Source organism: Falco punctatus, assembly GCF_963210335.1.
Source record: "Falco punctatus genome assembly, chromosome: 11".
Lineage (NCBI taxonomy): Eukaryota > Metazoa > Chordata > Aves > Falconiformes > Falconidae > Falco > Falco punctatus.
In genome coordinates this window covers 2,399,773-2,413,672 of record NC_137591.1, presented here as the reverse complement: position 1 = coordinate 2,413,672, position 13,900 = coordinate 2,399,773, and the positions used below count along the sequence as shown (strand labels likewise).

General features: G+C 46.9%; 1 protein-coding gene across 4 annotated transcripts in view; it reads left to right on the top strand.

Annotated features, from left to right (window-relative positions):
- PDE4B (phosphodiesterase 4B) overlaps window positions 1–13,900 on the top strand; it is a 216,198-nt gene that overhangs the window by 151,551 nt on the left and 50,747 nt on the right. For all 4 annotated transcript variants that reach the window (XM_080407255.1, XM_080407256.1, XM_080407257.1 and 1 more), the window contains 4 exons: window positions 3,415–3,609; window positions 5,818–5,854; window positions 5,952–6,022; window positions 9,579–9,628. In XM_080407255.1, coding sequence (XP_080263381.1) covers window positions 3,415–3,609; window positions 5,818–5,854; window positions 5,952–6,022; window positions 9,579–9,628 — 353 coding nt within the window. The remainder of the gene's footprint in view (window positions 1–3,414; window positions 3,610–5,817; window positions 5,855–5,951; window positions 6,023–9,578; window positions 9,629–13,900) is intronic.

Here is a 13,900-nt window from a genome sequence, read left to right as displayed (position 1 = left end):
TTAACTGCGTGATCTGTGCTGCAGCATCCCAGGCGCTGGTACGGGAAGCACAGGCAGTGTGCAGCCAGGAGCTGGCTGCGTGCAAGCAGGGTGGCTCCAGCTTCCAAGCAGCCACGGCACTCCGAGCTGGGCGTCAACTGTGCCGGGCTTCTCACTAACGCAGCCTGAATGTCTCCAGCTCATCAAGAGCTGCAAGTGCTGTAGAAATCTGCAAAACCTTCACGGTTCAGGCAAACTGTTTCCTGGGGAGCTCTGCCTTTGCCAAGGCTTAACCTCCACCTTTAACCCAGGTCACAGAGTGTCAGGTCCTTCTTAACACCTCCGGCTATGTAACTGTTCACATCCTCTGAAAATACTGAAAATCCCTCGGGCTTAGGTGGGAATTTCTGCATGAGTGACTCAGAATAGGCCTAGGCTAGCAGTGAGGGGTTTTTTTTATGTTAAAAGAGGGGAAAGGAAGAGGATTTGAGTATCTTCCACCTACCTCAAGGCATAGAAGCCATGCTACCGTGAGCCATGCAAAACCAGATCTTTGGTGGATAGTTCCCCTCTTACTAAACTTGTTCCTCTGCTTACACACTTTTTAGACCTTGTGTGTTAACTTTTTCTCGCAAGCCAATTGCTAAGGTCTATGGGCAAGCAGCGGATAGAGTATCAAAGAGCCAGAAGCAGCTGTGCTCAGCTGAGCACTCAGGTTTAGTTCATTGCTGTATTTCCATTTGTGTCAGTAAACTAAATGTTCTCAGTTGAAGATTTTGCAATAAATTGTTTTGAGTAATCAAGGTTAATTTTCTGAATAGGTACGGATTAACTATCAGCTGGCTGTTGTTTGTAGACACCATAGTTACAGAGCTGAGTTTTTTCCGTTGATTACTTTGTGGGTACAAATAAAGTGTACTCAAGCTGTCATTGGTGAAACAGCAGAATATAAAGAGCAAAAGAAAAGAATATTAATTGAGCCATTACCAGTTTCAAGATGTACTTAAGCAGTCAGGTAAGTAAACAGTACAGTGAGGCACAGTAGATGTAGGAGTCTCCTTCAGTGTGTTCTGTATTATACTGGTGCCCTGCCTTTGGATTTCCAAAGAATCTAAAAACCTTTGCAGTGGTGCTTGTGATTTTTTGATTGCACTAATTAAATGTATGTTCTCATGCATTTTTTAATTCTTGAGGAACAATATGTGAGACCAAATGGCATGAGACCAAAGTAGTTGCCCTCTATCTGCAGCCACGAGGAACACAGTAACTGCCAGGACACAGTCTTCTATTGCTCTACTCCAGTAAGTAGTTTCTGGAGACATCAAAAGTAACTCGCTCAGCACCCACTCCCTCCCAAGTGGATACACAACTGTAAATAGTCATTTATGTTATAAATATAACTGCTTAAGCAAAGCGTGCAGTCTCTCACACACGGTGTGTTATTACTGATACTTGATAAATTGTTCAGTAATTCTTTGGTGGTTGTTCATACAAAATAGTTGGTGTATGCCAGGAAGCAGCTCACATCAGGAGCTGCCACATCAGGGCATGCAGCCTACATTTCACCACCACTGCTGCTTCCAGTGCAGCTCCCGTGTCCCACTCCTGCATTGCTGGAAGCAGTTTGGTGTCACACTGCAGCTTGGTGCTTCTCCAGGAAAGATGTTCAGTTTTATTATACAGGAACCTGAAATGCTTCTGCAAAACCTGAGGTTGTAGTTGGTGCCTGGGTGTTCAGTGGTGAGAGGGTTTGTCCTCTGCTCTGCATCCTTCCTGCCAATGCCCAGAGAACCGCAGACAGGCTATGCCATAAAATTTGGATTTTAATCAGATTTCCTGGTCGGGAGGTAGGTGGCCTTAATGCTTCGAGGTGTCAGGTCACTGTCCGAGCAGGCTGCCTTTGTTCTGAGCCTGCTTAGTCTTTCATTCTCTCCAGCCTCATCTCTAAATAATGTAGGTCAAGTTCAGCGATGGCACCGTCATGTCAGTGGTTTTCTCCAAGACTTCTCTACTAGTGATTCCCTTCTGTGGTGTTTAGTGTTTGTTTTCCCCTTCTCATTCATCCCTTGATCGACCTGTATTAAATCTCTGTGTGTATGTATGGACTCCGTACAGAAGGAGAATAAGCCAATACATTTTGCAACTAGACACACGCTCCCGTATTTTTTTCACAATTATGTGCATTACTTACTTTCAGGTCTGCCAGAAGTTTTGCTCTTTTAATGTGTATATTTTGTCTGCCTCCTCACAGGGTAGTTAAAAGCATGCTGTGTGCTCTGCAGAGCGGAGAGAGACAGGGTCTTCCCTGCCACTGTGTTCAGGGGATCTTTTGACTTAAAGAGTGGGGTCAGGCAGGAGCAAGGAGGGACGGAGAAATGCACAGCCGAGATTGCAGCTTGGTGCCATGGCCAGGGTCTAAGCACCTGCCCAGTGGGGGAAATAAATTGGGAGAACATCAGGAATGGGGAGAAGCACATGCCCTGGTTAGAGTGAGAACTCAGCTCCCACTGCAAGTGAAATGAAGCCTCAGACTTCCAAAGGCAAGTAAATTCATGCTGAATGCAGCTGTACTTCACTTGGCTGAGCTGGAACATGGTCACACATATGGTATTTATATCAGATCTGAATGCCCAAGCAAAAGAGGCCAACCTTCTTATTTTCAGGGTTTACGAGGGGTGTCACTTGCTAAAGTGTCCAGGGTGACTTCAGCCACAAGCTGCAGCAGCCAAGTTACGAAACCCGAAGAAAGTGGGTGTATAATGGAAATGGTGACAGAAGGTTTGGAGCTTTTTGAATTTTTTTTAAATGGTCTTCCATTTTGCAGCCCGGCTATTTGAAACTGATGAACTAATCTCTTGAATGGCTAAGATGTGAACTATGGCTGAAAAGAGACTCGAACATCCAGCTCACACAACTGCCAAGTCCTTGCCAATCTTGCAGGATTTCAAAAATTTGCTTCCAGAGTGGATGGGGACAGGGCTTGGCTGGAGGACGGTGGCATGTCATAGCTTCTCTAGTCCCTGTTACACTTGTAAGGCTTGGAGTGAGGTTTGGCAAATCAAACCCCCTGACTTGTGCAAACACTGTGGCCATGGGGCTGGCATGAGGAGGGCTGCAGAGCCTGGTGGCAGTGTTTAACTGCTGCATGTTCATGCTGAGAGTGACAGGAGCTGTGCTGAGCTTAGAGAAATTCAGGCTGAAGGAAGACTGAGCAGATGTAGTCAGGAAGGAAGCCTCGGGGGTAAATGTTTTATCGTAATGCAGAGTCCTGCTTGCATACAATAAAAACACACCAGCGAGAGGCTCCAGTAAATGTAGCCCTGCGTCTCCTGTACTGATCAAATGACATGGTGTGGGCAATGCAAACATGACACATGCACTGAAAAACATATTTTGACAGACGCGCGTGACACACAGTATGTGTTTTGTTCACAGCTTCGATGTGGAAAATGGCCCGTCACCAGGTCGCAGCCCACTGGACCCACAGGCCAGCTCCTCATCAGGACTCGTATTGCACACGACGTTCCCGGGCCACAGCCAGCGCAGGGAGTCGTTCCTGTACAGATCCGACAGTGACTATGACTTATCACCAAAGACGATGTCCAGGAACTCTTCTCTCCCAAGTGAACAGTAAGCATAAATTCAGCTCACATCATATTTTACAGTAACTAAGAGCTTTATGTGGCCTCCTGTAATCCTCAGAGCTCTGTTAAGAGGAGCCTGTAGGTGGTACTCACATTTCATAGCCTGCGTGCCCAAGATGGGTGCTTTTATGGTCTGCCAAGGCATGACTTCCCTCTCCCCCATGCCATCCTCAAAAATATTCCCCTTTTCTCTGTAATTTAGCAGAAGAGCTTTCAAATTCATATCCTGAAATAACAGAGAAATTTTGCATGTTACCTTTCTTGGTACTAGTTCTTCACGTGGGAATTAGTGTTAGGGGTACGAAGCGCTTGCAGCTAACTGCAGAGTAAAGCCCGGGCTGTGCTCAGGGTAGAGACTGCTGTGAGCTGCCCAGGCCACCGTTGGACCTGCAGGCAGGAGAACCCTGACGCTCCAGTGCTTGGCTTGCTTGCACTCTTTTCTCCGTTGCACTCTCACCATGCATTCTCAGAGCCTGGTTAACATGATCTCTGCTTTTTCTTAAGTAGTTAATGCTCCATTAACCTGGGCAATAGAAATATACTGTACTTATATTTACAGTATTACTCTTCTCTATCCTGTTTTCTGTCATGGGTTGTTCACTACAACCGAGCAGAAAGCTGAGACAGATGGTTGAGCTTGAGAGGATAAATACAACACAAAGCATGGAGCTTAAATGAGTGTCCTGGATTTGCAGCCCTTTATTTTAAAAGGCACAGTTTAAAGTTTTAAAGTGACCATTAAGCTATAAAAGAAGTCCTCATAAAAAAAAGTTTAACTGTTACGGAAGGCCTACAAGTTTTGTCCTAAATCTAAATATTAGCGAGATCCATGAGGAGAATTCTTCTGAAAGGGAATGTCCATCCATGTTGGTTAACATTTAGTAAATATTTACCAGAAACAAAGTAACCACTCCAAATTATGAAAATGCCATGTTGTGTGTAAACGGTGGATTTTGACAGTTGCCCTGTGTTCCCAGCAGTGTGCTGGAGGAGAAGGCTGTGCTGGCATGGGGAGAGCCCTGTCCGGCTCTGCCCACCACCCTGATTTCCCCCAGCTTCATAGCTGCCTGCAGTTAGAGGGGTCCATTTACTGCAGGCGTAAAAGCTCCCATGGCTCTTGGAGGAGCCAGCATCTCCTGACCTGGTTTTGACATCAGTGTTGAGACAACTTTAATTAAAATGTCGACTTAGTAGCACTGATACCTGAGTCTGGGCAAGTGGACGTGCTCTGTGGCAGCACAGCCAGGGAGAATACCCCTTTGAAGGGTATTGTCTAGAATCTAGAGGTGCCTATGGCAGCCTGCAGCCATGCCTGCTGTCCTGCCTGCAGCCATGCCTGCTCTCTTGCTGGCAGCCTTGCTTCCTCTCTTCTGCCTGTAGCCATTCCTGCTCTCCTGCCTGTAGCCATTCCTGCTGTCCTACCTGCAACTGTCCTGCTCTCCTGCCTGCAGCCATGCCTCCCCTGCTGCCTGCAGCCATTCCTGCTCTCCTGCCCGCAGGCATGCCCCCTCTCTCCTGCCTGCAGCCCTGCCTGCTCTCCTGCCGTCGCTCTGTGCCCCTGGTGCGCACCGTACCAGGACACCAAGGGATGGAGCCTGCTAGCAGCCACGCTGCATTGCCCTGCTTTCCAGCCGCTGTCAGGGCTGTGCTGCACAGCAGTAGCTCTGCCCTGCCATGTCTCAGTTCAGTCAGTCATACTGGATTTTTCATATACGCGCCAGTGCTACATATCATATCGCCAAAAAAATCCCTCTTACTGATGGTGACGATGTATTTTGCTCAGAACTTCTGCTCAGATCTTCCATGATGAAAACAGCCAGACAAAACCCAGTATCTGAATAACATTAAAGACTGTGACAGAGATCAACAAAAGCCAGGAAATTCAAAGCTGACCTTTCCCTGGACCGTTACGGGTTTTTTTCCACCGCGGTGTGAGCGTGTTGCCTTAACTTCTGAATTTCCTGGCTTTTATTGCCTGGTGTTGCCAACCCGAACAGCCGCTCCAGCCGGGTTGTTTTGCGAGAGCTTTCTGTTACGAACAAGATTTTATGTAGTGTTAAACAAACGCCGCATGGGTTAATGCTGGTTGGGTTTTTTTGTCTGAGGAAAAACTCCCTCTGTAAAACGTGCTTTCTCGGCAGTGAGTGATGCCCTGCCTGAGGTGAATTTACACAGTTTCTCCATTTTTTCTTAGGCATGGGGACGACCTGATTGTCACACCTTTCGCCCAGGTGAGTTGGCAGCCTGTCAGCCTCTCAAATTACAAAAAAACCCCAACAAACCCCTCAAGTGGAGAAGGTAATGTCTCCCATTTTGCCTGTCTCGTAGGTGCTGGCCAGTCTACGAAGTGTGAGGAACAACTTCATGCTCCTTACCAATTTGCACGGCACCTCCAACAAGTAAGTGTGGCGCTTTCCGTCGCCTGGCGGCTGGCAGGCAGCGGGGGCCCGAGCAGGGCCCGGCGGGGGCCAGGGAGCCCCGGGAGCCCCGAGAGCCGCTGCTCGGTGCCCGCCGCCGGGTTGCGGCCGCGGCGCCTGAGGGGCCGCCGCGCCTCTTGCGCGGGACGCCAGGGGGAGCCAGAGCGCGGCCCTGCCGCTCCCTCATGGCGCCGGGCTGCAGGGCCGGGGGCGGCCCGCCGTGAGGGCGGCGGTGTGTGCCTGCTCGGGCAGGCGCTGCCTGTAGTGTGACATCCGCCTCCCTGTGCCGCCGTGGCCGCCCCAGGCCTTCGTTAGGGGCCCAGCTGCCTGGCCTCGCCACCCATGTTTCACCAGAGAGGCGGTCAGGGCCAGAGGGTGGGCGCCAAGGGGAGGCCCCAGCAGGAGGTGGGGGTTCCCGGGCGGGGCAGGCAGCAGTGCCCGGCAGCTGTGCTGGGGGGGCTGCCTGCCGCCCAGGGGGCCCACAGCGCTCCGTTTGCTCGGTCCTGGCGCTGAACCGGGAAGGCAATGCACTGAACCGAGGGGGAGAGTGTTGGGCTTTATACCTGCTGAACAGGAGAAACTAAACAAACCTTTTTACGCCTTTGTCCAGAGCCACTGTTTCCCCTTAGATATTTATAATGAGCCGGGCATCGTCACTTTCTGGCCTGTTTTGCCCCAAGAGAGCTGTTTTGCATGAAACCAACATCATTCATTCCTGGTGACGTCGGTCACGCACCCACCCATCCCACCCTGGGACGGGCAGGCGCTGGTGGCTCCCATGTCCCGCTGGCTCCTGAGGGGAAGGATGAGCTGCAGAAGCGCACGCCGGTGGGATGCCACAGGCTTGCTGCAGGGCTGCATGCGTGGCCTTGCCTGGGTGCCCACCCCAGGCTCTGCTTTCTGCCTTCTAGTGCAACCTTGTGTTTTACATAAAGCCCAGCATTTTATCCAGGCGCGAGGCTTTCCTCCCATTGATTTGTGTTTGCAAATTTTGATGGGAAGGAGCCACCGCATTCCAAGATGGAGGTTAATAGAGAAAGAGATGGCTGAAATAGATTCCTTTTTTTAAGCTTTGCTTTTTTGAACAGCTCGAGCATTTCAGCAGTTCCTAATGAGGAATCTGAAATTGGACGGGGCCGGAAGGAAGCGAGGGCGTAACCTGTAGGACACACAGGCATCTTGCAGTGTCCTTTTGAAAACATTCCCAGATTTGATTGAGGTATAAAGTCATTTGCCCAGCCAAAGTAAAAGTCATTAAATGTTTAAACCATTATATACCAAACATCCAAGTCCGTGGCAAAATGTGCTTCCAGGCACTGCGGAGCTTCCCGCACAGTTTCCAGACAGCTCTGCTGGGTTACAGCCGTGCTGCCAGCTCATGATTTTATCATATGTCTCATGATATGTGGTATTTTACTTAAAACTTCTGCTCTGGGGATCATGAGAATCTCAGTGTTTCTTTAGCCCCTCCTCTCCCCTCGCTTATTCCTCCTCCTCCACCCCTCCTGGCCCGAGAAAGAGGATGCTGTCCCACATATTTACAGAAATGCTGGAAAATATGAATGTTAAGGGCTGGAGGAAAAAAAAAACAACTAGAAGTCATATTTTTTGGACTTCAACGTCAGGGGTTTTGAGGCAGTTTCCTGATTGGAAAAGAGGAGAGTATGATTAATGGTTTCGGAGTGCCTGTGTTTGGCAGATGTGGCCCAGGACACAGTCAGAAAGCATCCGGCGCCTACTCCTAATTCCCACCAGCAAGAGAGAAGGATCAGGAAGCGAAGCCATGTATGCTCAAGTGTGGTGGTGGCTAAGAAGGGACAGTGCTGTCAAACCCCAGATCTCTGGGTCTCTGTTGCCTGTGCCATGGCTGCTGCAGTAACCAGGATGGGCACGGCCAGGACATAATTCAAGGATGCTGGGAGCAGTGCTGTTCCCTTTTCAGGCACTGCAGTGGGGAATACCTTCCCGAACACTACTTCATCCCTCCTCGCCTCCCCGAAGGCATGTCTGTGCAACTCAGTGCAGGATTTGGAGATACCTGGAGCACGCCTCCCCAGATACTGGAAGTGTGGTGTCCCTATTGGGGAGTTTCTGTTTTTTAGAGATTTCAAGATCTGGCTTTTCAAAGGCTCAGCAGCGGCAGGTCAGGGCAGATTTTCAGAGAAGTTGGCATCCAACATGTGTGCCCTGTGCTGAACCCTTCAAAGAATCTGGGTCCTGTAGCTCCCTCCAGAAAAGCTGAGCCTTTGAAATCCCGGCTGGCAGGCGGGTGCTGCACCAGGGGAGCCCCCTGCACAGGAGCAGGCTCTGGAGCAGTGCCGGCAGATCGGGAGGCTGGGGCCAAGGGCTTGAAGCAGGACTGTAGCTGTGTTACTCTTAACGCAGATCTTACCTGGTTAGCGAGGCCTTCCTGGAGCACTTCTGAAGAACCCCCTGGAGCTACAATTGCAGCAGAATTGAGCCGCTCACTTGCTTTGATTTTAGCTTCAAAGGAGAACTGGCAAATAATGGATGTTTCAGTTCAGTCGCTGACTTAAAAAATTGGGGTTAGGAGGTTGGCTAAGAGAGAGTGTGGGGAAATCTGGCTTCAGTTAAAATGTATCAGAAACTTCTTAGGGAAGCAAAAGCCCAAAGTTTCAGTTTTGGTCAGCCAGAAATACTGCATTCAATCCAAAATGAAGTGTCTTGATTTTGGTGTCAACTCTTTTTAACTTCCTTAAAAAAGAAGCCTCTTTTTGCCCGAGTAAATCATGGTTTCAACTTGAAAAATTAACAGTTTTATTTGGCAAATCTCACAATGAAATATTTTGACATTTGGACAAATACTGCAGCCTTTTTCCAGTCAGACCCTGTTTGCTTGACTTGAATCAGGTTTTCAAATAGCTTTTGGTCCTTCTGAAATCCAGACTTTTCTGATGAAATTGTTGCTCCTAGTCAAACAAAATGTCCTTCAGCTGTTTTAGAGCTTGCGCTAGCGACTGCAGCATCTCCTTACTTGTTTCCAGGTGAAATTCAAACTGTTAATTGTAGGCTCTAAAGCCTTTCATTTCTCACCTTACCTATGGCATTGCCTTGCAGCCTGCACACTGGTGTGGTATTTGAGATTACTCCAAGCTCCAGTCCAGACCTTGTAAGAAAAAAAAGCTTTTCAGGAGAAAGCGTTGATTCTGGGGGACCCCCTTCAGCCACACAGACCAGCCTTTGCTGACTTCCAGGCATATTTTGAGCAGAAAATTGCAAAGGCAGTGTGAGATGATGGCACATCTCTCTTGGTATGCCTTCTTTCCAGCACATGTGTGTGCCTAGCCAGGGGATGTACATCTTTGAGTTATCCTAACAGATACGTTGATACGGTTTGTTAACTGTTTATCTTTGTTAACTGTTGATAACGGTTTGTTAAAATCATTTTAAAGTGGTTGGGGCTTCTTTGTGAGTATGAAAAGGATTTTTAATTGTGGGAGTTGGCAGTTTGAACTGCCAACAGGGTTTGAAACGATAAAATAATAGCTATTTGCAGAGTGTTCTTTATCCCCTGTAGGAGATCTCCAGTAACGAGTCAGCCACCTGTCTCCAGAGTGAACCTGCAAGGTAAGTGTGGGACTTTGATAATCGCCTACAAGGCCAAATACAGGTGATGCTTATTGCGCATCGTTTTACCAACAGCTGCTTCTCTGCCCCCTCCCCGGTGCAGTTATGGGCTCATACAGCTTCTTCTGGGTCACTTGTGCAAAACCAATATGAGAGAACCATCAGGTCCAAAATATCGCTGTTTTAATAGTTTGGGGTTTGGGTTTATCCATGTATATTAGCATGAAAGATGAACATGGTTTTGGTTTGATAGTCATGGCCACAGTGACTGCTATTCTTCTGAGTCCCTGTGCTGCACAGGCCTGGACAAGCCCCAGCCTACAAGCCTTGAACAGGCTCAGACACAGCTGTACCTTTTTTTTTTTTTTTTATCCTGTTTATTTCAGTTTGTTTCCATGTGATCTATGTAAAAATTGCAATCTCAAAAACCTTTCTCAGGTGAAACTTCCTCTGCTTTTATTAGGGTGCCCTGGAATGGCATTTTTTTGTTTCATTGTTTCCTTGTGGTCTTTTGAGATCTACATTTAGCAATCAAACGAGAGCAGAAGTCAGTGAGTGTGGCTAATCGCATCTTCTTTCCTGTCTGCGCTCCACCTCAGTCACCTTGTCCTCACCCCGGGTCAGAGACCCCAGCAAACACAAGTGGGTTTAACTGCGAACGTGGAGGACAATAGCGCTGAGCAAAGCCTCTGGACAGAGGGCACTGGGCAGTGCACTGTGTACAGGTTGTGCTAGAGCCTGGGCGAGCAAGGGACCCCCGTGGGGGCTCAGCGCCTGCCTGGAGTGCCAGAGCAAGGGGGTGGGCTCAGCAAGCAGAGGCAGGGAGCAAGGTGGTGGGAGCAGGGGGCTGCTCAGGTAGGGTGAAGCACTGAGGAAAGGAAGCAGAGGCAGCCTGCTCTTTACTTATGACAAGTTTCTTTATTTTTACACCACACAGTGCTGAGGGCTTGTAGGACCCCTCTCAGGAACAGAGCTGGCCCTGCTTGCGCTAATGTAAAGGTTACTCCCACAGAGAAGAAGATAAGATTTGGAGGAGTGCCCATTCGTAAGGTTTAATCTCAGCCTTTCCAATAATTATGTGCTTGGAGGGACTAGTAAAGCTTAATTTTTACAGTGTGTGAAGCCTGGAAAACTATCATTTCCTTTCATGCTGTGTATTATTTACTGTCTGGGGACACGTATAGTCCTGGACACTTCCAGATTAGGTTCCTCAAAACTTGTTAATGGGATGTGGAAAGCTCTGATGTGGAAACAAAACTGGACAACACAAACTTCTCTTCCACTCCCTGTATGTGAGCAGTGTCGATCGAGTCAGAGCAAGCAGGAATGCAACTCATCACCTTATTTAAAAATCTCTTCTAGCAAGACTTTGATTTTGTGGCCTGTGTGAAAAAAATCATGGAAAAAATCATAAGCTTTCCATAGGTTTGTGTGTATAAGTTACAGAATCTAATAATGAAGAGAGAATTCCCTTACAGGAATTGTTAGGTTAATTTTCTTTACACTTTCTGTGGAAATGATTGCTTTCAACTTTTTAACACTTTGTGGGTATTCTTCTACAGTATTTCCAACACAAGCCATAGGATACTTGTTACTTTTTAGCTAACCCAAGCTTCTAATCCTGGAGTTAACATGAAAATTTCAAGCTTCCTTTTTGATTGAAGGGTCTGACACACATAACTGTAGAGCAAGTTGGTTCACTCTACAAAGCTCAAAAAAAGAAAGCAACTGAGAAGAATCCAACTTAGCATTTTTAACCTTGTGATCCTGACTCATGGTTTTTAATGTTTCAGTGCTGGTAATTATATGTGGATGGGTGAATATATCTAAAAATAATTATATTAACATTTTACCTGAGATGTGGAAAAAAAAAATAAGCCCACATGTGGAAATGAGCCGTGCTGGATGCATTTTCAGTATGCACGTTTTTACTTGGTAACAAAAGGACTGTGGAAGAAAACTGCAGCTCAGCAGGTTGTGGGATTTGTAAAAATTCGAGAAGTGTATGTTGGATTAGTGGCCCCTCAAGTAAGTGAGTTCTTAGCCATGAATCTTAACTGACTTCAGGTGAAGTCTTCAAGTGAAACAAAACCTGTGAGTTGTATCATCACAAGTTACGTAAATTGTGACAGTTTGTAGATGAGAATAAGAAATATTTTTGAGATTGATAGGAAATGGTTATTTCCTACATGAAAAAGGCCAATATTGACATTATTAGTGAAAAAACCTTGGGTTCTCTGCCTAAATTCAATTTCAGATTCTATTTGCTGATGGATGTTACCAACTCTTGCGGGAGCTAGTTTCTAGGCTGAAGCATTCCCTTCCCGGCCAGCCTAAAACATTGCATCTGCCATCCTGTCGCACCCCGGTGCTGAGAGCGTCAGGACTGTGCTTGCTGTGAAGGGGCACGTTGAAGAAAGACTCTGAAAACCAGCCTGACAAAGCTGCCACGCTCACAGATTGCCAGGGGCTTTGCAAGGCTTGGAGTCGTAGCTGAGAAGGGACGCGCTCTTCTCAGGTGAGGCCAGCACCCAGCCACCTGCCTGCTTGCTCTGGTGGTAGGTTGCGTGCCCTCAGCTCACATTCTGCCCACGCTCATGTGCAAATAGCCATGTAGTGAAGAATGCCAGTCTTCCTCTGTCCTGCAGTTATTTATTTTCTTGGTTTGTGCTATTCTAGCATGTAAGCCAGGACCACTCTGAATTTCTGCCCGCCCTTGTTGAATTCAGTGTCCCCGCTTTGCTGCCCAGAGTGCATCCCAGGTTCTTGCAGAGCCTTTCTTGTTTCCCATGGAAGCTGCGGTGATTCTGCACAGCAGTTCCCTTGATCGATGTGGTGATTGCCTCCCTTTACCTATTTACAGTCATTGTTACCTGTGGTAACTCATTTCAGTATGGCAGGAAACAATTATGGCCATTTACTTTCTAAGGAAGTTTCCATTTAAATGCAGCAAGAGCAAAGATTTTTAGGGGAATTTTTTTTTTCAGTGTTTACAGCTTTTTTTCCCCTAGATGGCTTCTGATGTGGAAATTATGAAAGGAAGGAGAGTTTTTCCTATCAGAACACTTCCAGTTATGTGCCAATGGCTCCTGTGTCTGAAAGGACGCAGAGTGTTTTTCCTGAAAGTTTTGGAGAAGGAAGCAGTAATGTTTTGATTGGGACTAGGCTGCGTTACATCCTTCTAGATAAAAGAATGTGTTTTGAAATAAAATGTGTTTATATTCTCTAGATTGGTTAGTCGGCAAAGCTCGGAATTTTATTTTAGCTCTCCCATGTCACACGTTGATTCATAGATTTACCACAATCAATTGATATCAGTATGAGCACCTCATATATGTCTCCTTTTATTTGTCATTAGTGGAGTGATTTATATCTTGTTATGAAAAGTACAGAACTCAGGGTTTAAAGCAAACTAGCATACATTAATAAAATTACCCTGGAGGGAGACAAATTACATTCCGCATTTGCACTGGAAGTAATACATGCCAGCTGTTTACTCCAGCTAAAATATTACGGGATTTGTCAGTTGTTTCAAAGCGAGAGGAGCCAAATCTGTTGCTAGTGTACTCCCAAGGAGTTGCATCACTGAGGACCCAGGCCCATGGCGAAATGAATGAGCTGTGTCGAAATTATGAAATTCTTTTTCTTTCTTGCTTTCATTTTCTTGAAAGTTTAAAAAATTCTGGCCAGGTTTTTCATGGGACAAAGTGCTTTCAAAGCTGATACTGATGTCACTAAATTTCAGAGCTTTCTTAACCTTATAACCACAGCCATAAAAGGAAGAGGAGTATGTATTGAACATCCTGTGTTTTGTCCTTGGTATCAGCTTAAGTAAATGTGGCAGATTTTTCCTGTTATTTTGTTATAACTGCAGATCACAGGAACGAACAAAATTGCTTTTATGAATTAACTGAGAAACCATAACATGGAAATATGAAACTGTAGCAAAAAGTACATAAATCCTTAATTAGCTCGTGCGCTCCCCAGCTGGGAAGGATAATGGGAATACTGGAGACCACGAGGTTCCAAAGCAGTGTATAGCAGTGCAGAGCACGATTGCATGGGGCCGGGGTTATGGACGCTACCCAGCTACCTTCTCTGGAGTTACAGAAACAGTGATATAAACACACTGTCACAAACGCATTGTCATATGAGTGTTTCTGATGTTTCTTCCCCATATTACCCCCCCTTTTTTTTTTAAACGTGGCCTCTGCTGCAGTTACTTTCATTGACCTTGGTGCTCTCTTGGGCTCAGTGAATCCATCAGTGCCT